General features: G+C 34.3%; 2 protein-coding genes across 3 annotated transcripts in view; both read left to right on the forward strand.

Moving 5' to 3' along the window:
- Positions 1–12,370, forward strand: part of jim (zinc finger protein jim) — a 61,878-nt gene extending 49,508 nt beyond the window's left edge. The window contains exons 2-3 of one of the 2 annotated variants that reach the window (XM_077434280.1): positions 6,156–7,172; positions 7,627–12,370. In XM_077434280.1, the coding sequence (XP_077290406.1) occupies positions 6,156–7,172; positions 7,627–8,591 (1,982 nt within the window). In that variant the 3' untranslated portion in view covers positions 8,592–12,370. The remainder of the gene's footprint in view (positions 1–6,155; positions 7,173–7,626) is intronic. The other variant, XM_077434281.1, reaches the window with a different exon arrangement.
- LOC143914760 (uncharacterized) overlaps positions 1–17,536 on the forward strand; it is a 1,424,209-nt gene that overhangs the window by 1,242,308 nt on the left and 164,365 nt on the right. The gene's annotated exons all lie outside the window — the stretch shown is intronic.

The following is a 17,536-nucleotide window of genomic DNA, read 5'->3' on the forward strand; positions in this document are numbered from 1 at the left end:
TGTAAACATGTATGTATGTATGTTTATTATTATATAATACTTGCTGAATCGTTAAGATCTGCATATGTTATCTGATCGGTTCAAATATATTCTGGTATTTCCCGTGCGAAATATTGCCATTTATTTTTTGTGTGTGTATTTTTCTGATGTGCGATGTACTATTTGTCTTGCGAAAATTTGTGTATTTCGCGTTGAGTACTATTGGTGTCCGATTTTATCGTTGATTTATTACATTTTTTGTCGTTTATTTCCTGTCATGAATTATTTTATCTCGACGAAATCTCATTTTGAAGAATTAGAAATTACATAGATAAATTATATAGTATTTTAATAATAATTTAATCTGTCTTGAGGTGCTGACACAGAGAGGTATTCGACACGTGTTTTTTTTTTGATAATTTTGTACATGTAAAATAAATGCTAGCACGCCTGATATAGTTCAGGGCCAAAACTGACCTGGAGTGTTTCGGTGATATATTTTCCTTGTTTTGACATACATGGGTTTGGCAGTGATCGATAACCGTGATTCGATAAATGTAGGAGAAACTTATCGAAATTATAAGATTGTACGAATTAAAGTATTCCAAGTGTAAATTTCTTTCGTTCATGAACATACTAGTTTGTTCATACAAAAACCAATTAGGCATATGTTTAAGTATTCTCAACCGTGTGTCCCATCCTCTATGTATGAATGCATCTACATATTTTGTCATGCCTTTATTCTTTACTTTTTAATTTGTTTTCCTTATATTTATCTTTTTCATTTTTGTAAAAATCTATTATTGGACTCGGATGTTACATATATTATTTATTTACTTTTTGTTTTTTTTTTATACCTATCTCTGTACATCCTGTCTGTTGATTTTTCAATTAATAAAATAAAATAAATTAAAATAAAAATACATTGAAATACAATAAAAATTATACCAACGTTGCAATGTGGCTTCCATAGGATTTCCCTTTTAAATATTTAGCGTTTTGACAGCTAAAAGTCTTTGAAGTTGCTTTTGACTGTTTGGACTTCCAACTAAAACCAATTGCTTGTGTGTGAACCAACTAGTATGTTCATGAACGAACCTTAGTGAACACTTGGACTGTAACAGATGTATATATAAAGTACAATTGTCGTTCAAAAAATTGTTTTTAGAGTGCAAAAAAATTTATAATGTTTTTTACCTCTAAATTTTTTCGACTTTAATATGGGATTTAAAATCTGAATTTCTTCTTTTTTCCGCATTTTGCCTTTGCTTTTGTATACCATTACACAATATGTATAAGAAATAAATGTTGTGCCCGTTGATATTTCAATGGGTGGTTTTGGAAAAGAATTGATATATAAACCACACCCGAGGCTATTGTCGCTGCGGTTTCAGCATCAAATCATCTCTTTAGAAAATTTTATAGAAAAGATTTTCCAGGTGTACTAATAGTAAAAATTTCCCAGATCTATCCGAAAGTGCGATCTCTGACGAAATGTCCGAAAAAAACATTCGCATATTTATTTTCGCGTCTTTTGGCTCCGTTCACAATTTCGCCAGTGGCGTTTATTTTTATTTATAATTCAGATTTTTCGCAATCGAACCAATGTCAATGTCAAATGGTGAACGGGCCAAGTTTTTTTTTTGCTTTTCTACGCCATTGTTATTTAACAAACGTGAACACACACACACACACTCACGTTTATACTATGAATAGGTACATATGTACGTACAAAGTTGTCGGGCGAAATAAATAATGTATGGTCGGAATAATATGTAGTGAGTTGCCGTGTGCGATTGCGGTAGCCCAGATGGATCTGGTACTCTTAGTTTCTTGGTCAGGTGGGTGGGTGGGTGTGGAGGTCAATGTAAAAGGCTTGCTCCATGCCTTAACTCCTCGTCGGAAGACCATTAACCACGTACAGCGGCGGTGGCAAATCTCTTCACTGCTCGTTTTGCTCTTGCACTACTTTTACTCTGTCCACACTATACGAATGCTGATTATATTTCTAATATTATATTATATATATCAAGATCATTCTTAATTTTTAAATGCTTTTTATTATTACTAAATTATGTTCACAATACATCTTACATATATTTTAATAGCTACTGATCTACTGATCATTTTCTATTTTACAATTTTAATTTAATTTTGTTAGTAATCATAGTATTACATTGTTCTAATGTTAATGTACAGCATAATAGGTAAAAGAGCTCAAAATCCTATTTACAATTCTTATAAATGCTCATAATACATCAAATACATAATATTAATTAAAGACTCCCTAAAGTCGACGATCTAAAGCAGATTGTGTTTAGGTAATCTGTGTTTATACCTGAAGGGTATAGACATTTTGTTGTAATCACCAAGACTCGTCACAAGTGTGTTAGTATGGTTATCAGTGATTATGTCATAGAATCTACTGGTTAGTTTGTTCGTAATGTCTGTAATTAACGGAATATTATTTATGACATGCAGTTTTTTCAAGTTAGTATATATGGGTGTATTATAAATTATTTTTAGGGATTTATTTTGTATTATTTGGAGCAGCATCAATATTACATTTGTTACCATTATGAAGCAAATGTTTGTACATATGTACATTCAAACTGTATTAGTGATCAACAATTGATGCATTATATTTGAAATTGACGTAAGTCCACTTTTCTTCATTTCGACAAATATTTCGCATAACATTAGATATGGGGTCTTGCGTTTTACAATATTTAAAAATACTGGTGGCCTGTAATAGGTTTATTCTGGATATATCGAATTAAAAGTAGTGATAACAATTTTTGAATTAAGTCAAACAGAAATAGTGTTTTAGGGACTGCAAATTGGACTTCCGTCACTTTCGAATATAACGGCTCAATTGTTGTATACTTTTTGGAGAAAATGTACCATTGAGAATGGAAAATACAGTACATGTTGGATGCATTGAAAGTATGCTCTTATGTATAACTACATATGTATGTACATACATACAAAAATATGATAGACGACTTATTTTTGTTATCGAGTTCTCTTTGAGTCATCTTAGAATGAAGGGCTCCTTTTGGGTTGACTTTCAGAGATGTCATTTTTATTTTTTTCCAAGAGGAGATAAAAGTTGGCTAGTTTGTGAATCTTCTAATCGATATGTTTTAACTAGTTTCTGCTGACTAAAATTTTTGGTAGCAAATAATTGATTTAATTAAGATTCATAGTATTTCATCAAATTACATGCATGAGCCTGGTTTGGCCAAATCTAGGCAGGAGAAAAATTTCCCTCCCCCAAATGACATTCTCGTTGATTTGGCTTTATTTCCGATTCTTTTACAAATATCAATTGTTTAAAAAAAACGTCAATGTCTCAATTTAATGAATTGAATGTTCAATTTAACATATCTATATTTTTTTTAGACATTATTTTCAAAATTAAGACCAATTTCAACACAATGTATATAATTTAACATAATTTAAATCTAATAACAAAGCAAATAAAATGTAAATGACAATTATTAGGAAATAGTAGTATTATGAGAATATATATTAATAAATTTAAAAAATACTTTTTTAATGCATTTACATTACATTAACGAAAGATGAATTCGAATGACCTATTTTTTGTTCAATTTTTTTAATAAAAATATAATAATAAAAACGAATTTTGTATTTAAAAGTTTGGTGTAAACACACTATTTCTTTAATTTCGACTTTTTTTCACTATTATTCAAAATGTATTACTTGCAATTATATGACAAACCGATCTTTATGTTTATTTTTTATTTAAAATATTGTAGGTTTTTTTAAAGCGTCATTAAATTTGCGATAAAATTTGATTCTTTGAGTGTGACTCATATTTTTATTGAATCTAAAAAATCAACTACAGCAAATGAATGAGTAGAGAAAAATGAATCGAGGCAATGAACGAAAAACTGACATGTATTTTACATACATACATACATATTTACATATATACGGATAACTCTTCTGTTAATTTGATACGGAAAATTTAATCGCATTGAGACAATAGTAAAGTTGAAAATTTCGGATTAGTAAAATCCATCACGGACCACATCTATTGTAAAATTCATTTATAAAACTCCGAGCGATAGCGAGGTTCTTTATTTTTTTCGAATAATAACGTAGTATATGATCCGTTTTGTTTACAGTAAAACAAATTACTGCCTTACGAGAATTCATAATTAAAATTTTAACAATGCTCTGTTGGTCCAGCGTGAACAACAAAAGCTCATCGCAGAATCGCGTTCAAATTACGCTCTTTCTTGTTTGCGCTGTAAATCACTGTTGTAAATTAATAAAAAATAGACGATGTTACCACCCGTGTACAACAATAAGACATTCTATACCCAACATGTACGTAAAATAGTATGTTGTACGCAAAACCAGTTCTACGAACTACGTACTCTATGAAATCTGCACACCGTAAAAACCATTGATCAACCATAGATGACCGGCCAACTGAGCCAACTGTCATGCACGCCTTGAGACAATGATTTTGTCCCGAGAAATAGCGTTTTCCCATTGTGTTTGGCGACAGAACAGATAAAGAGAGCAAAAAGAATCAAAAATAAGTAAAGAAGTTACGAATCACGAAGAACAGATGCCAACCAGATATTACTGTAGTATCGAATGCATGACCGTTATAATGGTATCGGCGGTATAATGGTATCTGTTAAACCCGCAGCATCCAGGTGACTGGTTAAATCGGAAACAATGGACAAAAACAGGCCTTTCGGATGCTCTAATTCAATTTATTTCGCTCCTCAAACAGAACGTTATCTTCGGAGACATCTGAGACGGTGGTCCGGCTTTGATCTTGATGAATACGCAACTTAACGTAACAGATACCGGATGTCTTTGTAGTCGTCAAATTTTAACTACAGTATCTTCTACTTATGTAGCTCGAGTCTTCTTCAATATTAGATCAGATTCGGATTCTTCCGGTAGAACTCCTATTCAATTCCTTCTCTCACTCTTAGTACCAGTCTTTCTCCGATTGAGTTATCGGCAACTTTTCTTCAGACATCCTGCGCACAAGTATTAGGGCCGGGCCGCACCGTGCAACTTTGTCGGCCGACTTGTTGCGTGACACGAATGTATGTATGGAATTGTGTGCGTCAAACAAGTTGACGAGTGTGGCATGTCCCATCTACCTGCATGCATTGATCTGGTCGCCCTCAACCAAGTCGCACGGTGCGGCCCGGCCCTTAGGGCGAAAACACAGTGAGTGGTATGGGACGTCATGTGTCCTTGGCTTCCCGCTGTGCACGTGCAGAATGGTTATATGTTTGGGAGGTCGCACGTGTATGCATATAAAATACAACTGAAAAGTTTCTCCTACATTTCTTCAAATATGAGGTTCACCGTTATCGATCACTGTCAAGCGAGGATAAAATATCACCGAAAACACTTCAGCGGGTGATTTTTGGGACCATTTGTATACCATGAATATGGGCTAGAGGTGCTGCGAAAAGTTTGAAAGTATCTTAAAAAAACGTACCACGTCCCACTACGTGTGTTTGCACCCTTACTTATTTTATTCCTCACATTGACGTGACGCTTTAGCTTAAGAAGGATTGCGTATTAAATAAACATAAATTTCTTCCAATGATGAAACTATTCTCTGCAATAGACTACATACATACACACATATGTGTTGATGAGTCAATATCTACTTGTTCCTTTCGGGAGACTTTTCCTGTCTAATCAATACTTTTTAATGTGCAACTCGAAATCAATTGTACCTAAACTAGGAATAGTCGTAAATAAAAAGCTCATCACAATGTATCTGAGACTATCTAGAATTACATTAAAGTCTTTCACTTTCAACTATTCCAATTGGTTTGCATCTACATACTATTATTGCCTCTAAAACAAAATTATTGCCCAATTCTACTTCATTAATATCTTTATATATGTATGTAGTTGTTTATTGCCTGATCTTTGCAACTATCAATGTTGGTTTGGCTTATGTTTGGTACGTCTACTACATAGTTCAGCAATAATAATATACAAAGTTGGATCATAATCATTTGTTGAACTTCTGAAACCAAACCACAGAATCATAAATTAGCCATGTAACATGTTGAAGGAGTATTTAAGTGCCCTCATGATAATGCTTAAGCCAAAATTCAAGGTTCTAATGTAAAATCCTTTGATTATTTCAGATACTGGGACGCCATACGTGCTATATAAAGATGGCATGGAACGAGGACAGGGACAGTGGGGAGCAGCACTCGATGGCTCTTATGCCACTGGCCAGCACCAATCGCCGCCTAGCGGTGGTTCGCCGCAGCAACAGCCGACGGAGAATGAGCAACAACAACAGCAGCAGCAGCAACAACAACAGCAACAACAGCAGCAACAACAGCAGCAGCAGCAACAGCAGCTCGGAAGCCCAGCACCTACTACCGAACAATCCACGCTATCAGCGGAAGCAGACCAACTACCCCAACTTCCGCAGCAACCCTCACCCGCGCACATACCCCCGTCGGGAGGTCCCACGACACCCGGCGATGCCCTGGAACGCACCTCATGCTACGCACCATCCGTCGACCAGCATCAGGAGCTGCAGCAGCAATACTCAGCGCACTATTTCAAAGAGTCTCGACCTCAGCATGCACCCAGCGGGCATATGCTCGGACCAGGCGGCTTCCCGGGTCTCCACTATCTGAAGCAACCCGGTAGCGTGCTGCCCCTCGGAGCTGATGGAACGGCACTACCACTACCTTTGCCTGAAGCGCATCAGTATGGCAGCATGCCTGATTTGCGAGCCGCCCTCCCTGATATCATCCAACAGGGGCAGGATTCGTTGCCGTCGAAGCCTAGGAAGCCTAATCCCAACGGGGATCTGCGCTTGTTCAAGTGCCTCACTTGCGGCAAGGACTTCAAGCAGAAGAGCACGCTGCTGCAGCACGAACGAATCCACACGGATTCCAGGCCCTACGGTTGTCCAGAGTGCGGCAAACGATTCAGACAGCAGTCGCATCTCACGCAGCATCTGCGCATCCACGCCAACGAGAAGCCATATGCTTGTGTGTACTGCCCACGCACCTTCAGACAACGGGCCATCCTCAACCAGCACCTGCGCATCCATTCCGGTGAGAAGCCCTACTCATGCGGGGAGTGCGGCAAACATTTCCGCCAGAAGGCCATCCTGAATCAGCACGTCCGCACACACCAAGGCGAGCGCTATTCTCATATTGAGCCTACTCCTTGCTCTACATCTCCAGCGGTTCCCGTTAACTTGTCAAGTTCGACACGCAAAAAAAAACAATAGGCATGCTCTAACACCCAAAAAAAAAAATCCCTTACATTCCGGAACGATTTAAGGACTCGGAAAAATGAGAATATCGCGTGATAACGATTGAACAACGAACGGGGCCGCTCACCTCTTATCTCACACACCGATTGGCCTTCTGACTCAAAAAACCAAAAACTAAAACTAAAAAAAAAATCCGGCCCAATTAATCTTCCAAATTAACCCGGTACATATCTAACGATCATATTGTTTCAAAATTATAATTATTTTTATTTTTGAATGACTTAAAGATCCAAACTTTTTTTTTATCCTCATCCTTTTTTTTGGTACTTCAAGCCCACTTCACGCCATCTAACGAGTGTATTTATCTTTTTCAGATGTGTCGCCTCATTTGATATTCAAGAACGGTATGACGCCTACGCTGTGGCCGCAGGACGTGCCATTTCCACCGGACGAAGGCAAGGAAGAAGTCCAATCGACGTACGGAGACGCCGATACCAGCTCTCATCCGGACCAGAACCGCAACAGTTGCTTCTCACCGACGGATTCAATGCAATACCCCGCCTATTTCAAAGACCCGAAAGGTCTCAATCATTCAGTATTCGGTGGTGCAAACTTCAGCGCTTTGCAATATTTGAAGGGGGCTACGGGAGGTAAAGGTTCAGGTCTGCCGGACGTGATCCAGCACGGTCGCTCGGCAGGCATGCCTCTCTATGTCCGTTGTCCCATATGTCAGAAGGAGTTCAAGCAAAAATCCACGCTGCTTCAACACGGTTGCATTCACATCGAATCGCGACCCTACCCGTGTCCGGAGTGCGGCAAGCGCTTCAGACAGCAATCTCATCTGACCCAACACTTACGGATCCACACGAACGAAAAGCCGTACGGCTGTGTGTACTGTCCGAGGTTCTTCCGTCAGCGCACCATTCTCAACCAGCATTTGCGGATTCACACAGGTGAAAAGCCGTACAAGTGCGGGCAGTGCGGCAAGGACTTCAGACAGAAAGCAATATTGGATCAACATACGAGGACGCACCAAGGTGATAGGCCGTTCTGTTGCCCGATGCCAAATTGCAGACGCCGCTTCGCCACCGAGCCCGAGGTGAAGAAGCACATCGACAATCATATGAATCCTCACGCGGCTAAGAACCGACGGAACAACAATTGTAATCCACTGTTGGATACCAAACAGCCGTTGTTGAGAGCTTTGCCACCGACGGTGGTCAAACCGGAGTTGTACTTCCCTCAGTGCTACGCTCCACCATTCGGTCAGCCTCAGTTCGCCCCTCAGGGCTCGCAGGGATCGCCGGCTCCTCAGGAGTTCAAACCACCTACCCAGTGACCCCCGCCTTTTCGTCTCTCCCTGTACTCTGGCCACGGGACGTAAACATGTGCAGACCAGTAGCCAAAATACAGGAGCTCATCCAATGTGATACGCGCTCGTGCTCGGCTCTGGACGTAGCGCATTGCCATCGCGGACTCCTTGTAAATTTTTCGAAATGATATTCACATGGTGCTTGTATGGAAAAGGATTACACATTTGGGAGATTCCATTTCGTTAAGGTTAAGATTTTTGTGAAGAATTAAATAAGAAAAAAAAATAAGCGAATCGCGCGATAGTAAAACAATTTTTAGCAATGTCGACGACTTCAATTCCAAAATCTCAATGTAAAAAATAGTATTTAGGTAGATAAAATTATGAACTTATTGCTGTGTTTTTGGCATTTTAATGGCAATACGGAAATCTCGGTCTAATAATGCGCGCTATTGCAAAGCTACGTCTTCACGGACAGTATTGCTGACCATTTGCAGCATTTGGCAGTTTCTTTTCTGATATCTGGCTCTCTACAGCAAACACTCACCTGCCTAATACCACTAGTAGAGCTTTATTGAATGTGTAAAGCAACTGAGAAACTTCACCACGAGTAAACCCCACTGGCGATTCAAATAGCAGTACTTTCCAGTGACAACATACTCGTAAACTCACCATTAGACGGCCAGACACCAATTCGATATTCGCCAAATGCTTGAATCAGCAGCATGTGCTGTCTGTGCACACGTATGTACTATAACGTTGGATACGGGGATTTAGCGGAAAAATTAGTTATTTAAAAATTGACAAGTAAAAAAAAAAAATGTAATAATCTTACTCCATATACGATACTACTTATGACAAAGTTTGTTTATATACATATATAAGATTTAACTGTGTGATCTCTTTGTGTAATTTTTAATGATAATTTTTATGAGATGAGAGAAATGAATAAAAAACGTAGGCTAGTGAGAGTTTTACCTTAGGAATAGGAGCGTACCGGGTGGTTTACCCGCGTACGTCGAAGACGGCAGCCCGGCGGACGCCGAAAGCACAGGAATAATTTGTTATATTTTTATAAACTCAAGCCCTCCGTACAATTTTATATCTACTTACATATTATTATATTTACAGTTATATGAAATTATATTTTACATGTAAATAGTAACAGAAGTCAATAGATTAAATGATGCCAATGTACCTTATATTCAATAAATGAGGCGGACCACGCCGGGCTGACAGACTATTGGTGCCTAATGGTTGGGTGAGATAAACTCACACTTAACTCCATATTTTATACATATTTTATTAATATGATTCTTATCTTTTATCTGAAATAAATAATAATAAAACAAAAAAATAGATAATATCTGAAACGTGTATGAGAAGAGAGTATATGTAAGAAAAGTTTATATTATATGACGATGTGAATATATTATATACATATAAAATATATATATATACATTTATCAAAGACATAGGAAATACATATGTAGAATTCTATTTGCGAAACGAGTAACGCATATAATGACCTCCGAATATATAAAAAAAAAAGAAGCTCAAAGCTATTTATTAAAATGTGTCCGATGATTAATTTCCGAAGGTCTTTGATAAAATAAATATTATATTTAAAAAAACGAAAAATGGAAATTTTTCCAATTTCATTGCATTTATTTTTTATCATTTCCATTTTTTACTATAGTTAATTAACCTTTTACTCAAAAGCTTAGATACTTAAACGTCCTCCGTTTTCTCCCTTTTATTATAATTATATTGTGTACAGTTAAAATGAAAGCTTTAAAAGATGCGTATCAGACGACGACGTGAATTGTGTGTTTGTTTTTTTTTTATTATTATTATTTCATACGTAATATAATAATAAGTAAAGCACGGTATTATTACTTGCCAATGTTATATTATATATTGAAATGTAGAAAGTATTATTTATGGAAACTTAAAATCTTTAAATGAAGTTTTTTTTTACTCTCTTATGTATTATTATCTGAGTGCTCATAGTATGATACGTTTTGTATGTAAAGAATTGTGTATTATATAATTTGTTTGATACCCAAATTAGGTTTTTATTATTATTATATATTATACATATTATGAGAAGAATAGTTTAACATTTAAAATGTAATGTTTTTACAGTTTGCCCTTTTGAGTTTGATATATTATATGATAACTATTACATTATTAATAATTTTATCAATTTATTAGTATTTTATAACTTTTTTTTCTATACTTTATAGGGTTTTTTTTTTATTTTTTCATTCTGCAACTAAGGTTTACGAATTTTGCGAACAACCTTGCTCACTCGACTCCAGTTGCCACAATTTGCTTTAAATATTATTATGATCGTAGAACAAGATACGTCATTTTTTGATTCTGATGTTACTCATTGCCAAAAGAAATGAATACCAGGCCTAATTTACTGCATTTAATTATTAATAATAGTATCGCGTTACTTGATTTTACGTACGGATTGTACTTAACATAAAATCCAGTCATATTGAAGGTTAATTTTATATATATGTATACATATACTATTAATATATTGCTCATAGTGAAATGTTTATATAAACTTGTGTTGTTGATGCATTTTCAATAGTTTTAAATTAAATCATAGATACAAACCAATCTTGCAACAATTTTTAATGTAATTATTCTCTATGTATGTCATACAATATTGAATTATTTATTATACACACCGATATGACTGGATTCATATCATTTTACCACAAGTTATGTGATTTTTATGTGTCCTATTTTATATGATAATACATATGCAAAGTATATATATATATGTATTAGTTTTTAATAATAATTAATTACTAGTATAATTTAAATGTTCAGTTTGATACTTTTTTATATATATATAGTTACAATAGAAATCATGCATTGACAGTACAGAGGGTGCAAATCAACGGTCTTATTTTAAATTAGTGAAGCCGTCTCCACATTCGCAAACGGTACTACAAAACATTTATTATTACTACATACATACATACATATATTATTATATTACCACACACGAATAAAACGAAATGTTAAATACAATGTCTTTGTTTATTTTACTAGTATTTATTATTATATAAATGATAATTAATCGCTGACCTTTGAAAGGTTGTACACACATATTCTGGAGCGACAAGACTTAACTAAATGTTATATAATAACGTTAGATATATTATTAATTCTTAATGTAAGTATTTTTGCATTGTCGTGGTGGAAAGTGTTGCATTTTCAATGATATAATCATATTTTTGTACATTTAAAAGCCTATCGGTTTCATATTGTTTCAAACGCGTCGTTTCTATTCATATAAATTGCATTATTCCGCATTCCGTTGACGATCAACATTATAAAGTTGACTTATTTGCAATCTGAAGTCAACCGATGTGGGATAATGCAAACGATTTATATACATATAAAGTAAGTTTTAATGAAAGTGTTTAATTTAAACAAACAAGATCATGTATACTAAATTCAATTGAATAGAAAAGAATATGAATCATTGTTTCTTTTTTACTATTATTAAAATATACTAAAACTCTCGATATCGTCTCATAAATTAATTAACAATCGTAAACCCTCGGAACGAAATTAATATTATTCACTTATTAAATGTATACGTGTATTGTGAATATTTATGATCTCATTTTTTGTCATTACACTTTTGCATTTTGTTTTTTTTTTTTAATATAATTCGTTTGTCAAATTGTTTTATTTTAATTTTTAAATGACCGAATCTTTGTTTAATTTGAATTCAACTACAACATAATAGTGCCATAGCAAATATATACACAAATAGCAAAAAAAAAACCTCAAAGCAAATTTTTATACAAACCATTACAATTCCATAGCAGAGATAAATAAATGGATTTTTTTATACAATTTTTAAATGTGTGAATATATATATATATATATATATATATATATATATATATATATATATATATATATATATATATATATATATATATATATATATATATATATATCTGAAACCTCATATTGAAACAATAAGACGTGTTCAACAAAACATTGAACAGTTATTTTTATGCATATAGAAAGATTATGATTTGTCTACTTATTGTCAAAGTTGAAAGAATTAAACTAAAAAAGAGAAATAAACATAACAGAGTATTACAGTATTTCCGTGATAGGTATTTTATATTATTGAATTATTCATTTTATACAAATGTTATATCTCAACTATTGCAATAAGTAAAAATAAAGATTATGCCCTTCCGCGGCAAACTTAGTCTATAAGATTCGTTAAAACTGTGTATACCATACAGACTAATTCATAGTCGCAAAGTATTTAAAATAATAAAGAAATGTCTTATTATGGTAGTCGTTTAACATTTCATTTGCGCAAATTTCTCTTTGTTACTTCGAATATTTCATAGAATCTTTTTGTTTGTTTTTTTCTGTCATTCATTTTAAAATAAGTTTAAAAAGACTCAATAATATTTAAATATACATATGTATAATTTTTTGCTCAAATTGATAGAAAATCGCTGAATAAATTTTAAACGCTCGATGAGTAATAAGTGATGTTTGATACATATCTTTGTGACATGATTAAAAAAAAATACCCATCATTCTAATCCGAAATGATTGTTTTAAAAAAACATTTTTAAACCACACAGCAATATCGAATCGTTATTTAACTATTAAAATAATTAATAAAAATCCCGTACGCGTAGCCAAATGCAAACTTTGAACCAAATGCCAAAGTTAGCGATACGCTTGCAGATTATTATCAGTAATTACGAGCATTTGATAAAAATTTCTATAACGTTCTCTCCATCTTTGGAGTAATCATATGCTCTTCTTACAACAGTTAAAATTTGTCTTGTTCAATCTGTGCTCGGCAGACTCTTAAGAGGATATTGTAGACTTTGACCGATGATGGAAATTATATTAAAGTGTGTAAAAGCAATGGCATAACTAGAAATTTTGCACCTGTAAACAAAAATCAAGATCCTTTCCTACTATAGTCAGTTAAATACTTGCAATATCTCTGATAGTCACGAGCCCAAATCGCAAAAGACATACACACACACACACATAATATATATAAACATCCCATCACACATGTGTTTATACATATATAATAGTTTATAAGAGACTCAATAATGTTCTTGTTATGATTGCGAATCGTAAATACAAAGTGTTTATTTTTTCATACAGTACAATAAATACAATAGTTGAAGCCGTCAAATACTGCCAGGTTTTGTTTTATACAGATTTTTAATTGAAAGTACACATACATTCTTGTTACAAAAGATCTTGTTATATTTTAAAACAATTATATCACATAAGTAATTGTGCGTTACACAAATCAATAGATTACCAGAACATATTTTAAATAGAAGTTTTTGAAACTTTCGAATTGCGTCACATTGTAAGAAAATACGACAACCATCCACCAATATTTTTTTATGTTTTAAATAATGATTATATTAAAAAAATAATAATACTTTTTTAATTAAGCAACGTCTACCATATACATATATTATTATTATTATGTTATTTTTAACGGATTTTAATTGTACCATTCTAAGAACAAAGATTATTAAAAAAACACTCTTGCCACATAAAAATACATATATAGTTTAAAAATTGTAAATTTGAAAAATTAATGTTATTTTTTATTTTATAGTGTCCATTGATATTATTATATTATCTCCTTTCGAGGAAAAAATATTGTCACCATTTCTCTTTTATCCTTGGAAAATTATGTAATAAAAATTTAATATCTACAATGATTATATCCTAAAATAAAAAGAAAAAATGTAAATATTACAAATCATTTTCTTTCCTTTTTGTCTCCCCAATTCTACCTAAAAGGCTTTTTCCAGGAATCGGGTCTGTTTGGCTCTATTTACAAAGCTAGAGTACAAAAAAAAGGTTGGGCAAACCTTTTACAACAATTGAACAATAAACGGCGCGCTGTGGATCCGGCCACTAGTTATAACTAGACTCCGGACCCAAAGCGCGCAGTCTATTGTTCAATTGTTGTAAATTCTTTGTTTAAGGTTCGCCAAACCTTTTTTTTTGCACTCTAGCTTTCTAAATAGAGCCAAACCGCCCCGATTCTTGGAAAAAGCACGCTCTCTATCCGTAGTTTAGTTATAACTAAAGAGCGGACCCAGAGCGCGCTGTTCATTGTTCACATGTTGTAAATCCATTGTTAATGGTTTGACGAATCTTTTTTACAAAGCATTTACAATAATGGAACAATAGACGGCGCGCTTCCGGTCCTACCTCTAGTTATAACATTTCTCTGCAAATAGCCCTTAAACTCTACATACAGAGAAATGTTATAATAATAGAAGGGCCCTTATGAATAAATAAATTGTGTCAATATTACGCGGTATGTCTCCATAACTACGCTACAACGCACGGAATAAAATCAGATCAATTTACTTATAAAAATGAATCCCATGCTGTTTATTGTGTGTTTTTGAATGCATTATGCAATTTTTAACGATGCTTGCCCATCTTGCGAGTTATATAAACAAACAGAGAAGTTTTTATCAAACATACGTCGAGCACTAAGCATCAAATACGACTGATGCTAAAATTGTTTAGGAATGTCTATGGACATTATAACGCCTAAAGCCACTTCTATTATTATAACGTTTCTCTGCCTAAATATGTATGTAGAACCGAAAACATCCATTACATGGTGAATATATACGTACACAGTCAGACGGCATGTAATCCGACCGCTGTATTGTGTGAGGTGGATTATATTCCATCTCACTTGCACCAACACATTTCGCGTTACAACCGTATACACAACGAAATCATTTAAATTGCAATTACCGCTTGAGTTAGTACGTTTAGATAATAAAATAAGATATTGAGATAGAAAAGCAATCCTTATAAACGCGGTGAAATAAAGAATTTGCCAAATAAATACAAAATAGCACGGAAAAAAAATTAATTCGCTAGACAATTAATTATAAGTATTTTAAAGCAATGAAATATCACAATCAATGGGAAAAACATCTGACTATTGATTCCAATACTCACTTTGAGCACAGCAATACTAGATTTTGAGTTACAGACATTTTTTTAAAGGCTCATATCGTAAACATTTTAAGGCTCATATTTGAATTCAGTGGGTCAAAGTTAGTAACGATTGGTTAGTCTCCGCTCTGGTAATTTTTTTTGTTGCTCAGTTTTATTAATATTTGTTAATTGTTATGACTTGCGAGAGAGAAGCGCCAAAACAAAAGCCATGTTCACACGTTGTTTCTGGATTGCGTCTCCGTCTGACTGAATCAGTATATCTTCTTAACTTTAGATACACTGATTTCTCAGGAACTCTAAGAAAAGCCAATTATGGGTCATATTTGATGCTATATATATACATAAGTGCACAAAACGGATTTTGCGGTAGCTGTATTTATACAGAAATCTGTATATATACAGCGTTCAGAATTAGCGTTTTTCAATTTGATCAATTTTGGTGTCACCCGGTGCAGACCGCACTCCTCGCATGGGCCTCCACTGATAAAATATCAATATTTTGAATTGTACAAATAGTATATTTGTACAGAATATTCCAATATTTTGAATTGTACATAATATTCGAATTTAGTTCAAGGAATAAAAACTTAGTAAGAGAAGTACATATATCAGTCAACAGGTGGATTGGATGTTTTTGGTCCCTCCTATAACACCTGCTTATCAATAATAATAATAATAGCTTTTATTCCAGACGATGAGGAGAATAGTGCAATCCCCAACGCCCATATAAATAATATATAGATCATAAAAAGAGTATTGAAAAATAGTAAAAAAATAAATGAATAAATACATAAGTAAATATATAAATATTACTAATAATAAATAATAATAATAATAAATATAAATAATAATAATAATAAGTCTAATAATAATAAATAATAATAATAATAATTTAATGTCTATTTCAAGGCGGTCGGTGTAGTAGTTCCATCCATCGAACATACAATGAAGAATGCAAATGAGAAGATGCAGCAGCAAGAAGACAATTAGGCGATAAAAATATACGAAGACGTAGAGAGGCCGCTCTCATCCTGAGAATGGCTTCAAAGTGAGGCACATGCCCTTCCACAAACATTTGCTACGCGCTGCAACTCTTAGGTAGCCCAAAAAGAGCACGGTAACAGTTGTTGTATTGTACCTTTATCTTCCTCATCGTCTCCCGCTTGTATCTGGTCCATAATTCACCAATATAGAGGCTAGTACAAAAGGACATAAATAATTGTCTCTTAACCTCTACACTGGAGTGGAAAAACCATCTAGCCAGCATATTTACCCTAACACAAATGGCTCTTCTTTGTCTTTCGATGTCACCATCATCAGATAGATCCTCCGTCAGCAAGTGTCCCAGATACTTGACTTCCCTAACAGTTTCAAGATTACGCCCATCTAAAGTAATTTTGGGGACGAAATGAGGACCTCGACCGTATCGGATAATCAATACCATGGATTTACTCGTATTATACCGCATATTATGTTCTGCAGCATAACTCGAGCAAACTTCCAGGAGGCGATTCAGAGCTGACGGAGAAGGCGCCAAGATCACCATGTCATCCGCATAGCTGATGTGGTTACTGCATATTCCTCCTACATATGTGGCAACCAACTCCAGTCTGTCAAAGACGATGTGAAAATTCATCCATGTACAGGTTGAATAAGCCAGGAGACATTGACCCACCCTGTCTAACCCCGCACTTCAAAGAAGCGGGATCAGAGTATGAATTCCCCCAGCGTACATGGCTGAACTGATTCCGGTGCCAGGATGCTAAAAACCGCACGATTTGACTTGGAGCTCCCCGTTTTAACAGTTTGGACCAAAGTAGATCATGATTCACTCGATCAAAAGCCTTGGATAAGTCTAGAAAACAGGCGTATGCGGAAGTTTTTCGCGATGTATAAAAATCCATATGTAACAAAATGACAAA

This window comes from Arctopsyche grandis, chromosome 7, assembly GCF_051622035.1.
Source record: "Arctopsyche grandis isolate Sample6627 chromosome 7, ASM5162203v2, whole genome shotgun sequence".
In the NCBI taxonomy this organism is placed as follows: domain Eukaryota; kingdom Metazoa; phylum Arthropoda; class Insecta; order Trichoptera; family Hydropsychidae; genus Arctopsyche; species Arctopsyche grandis.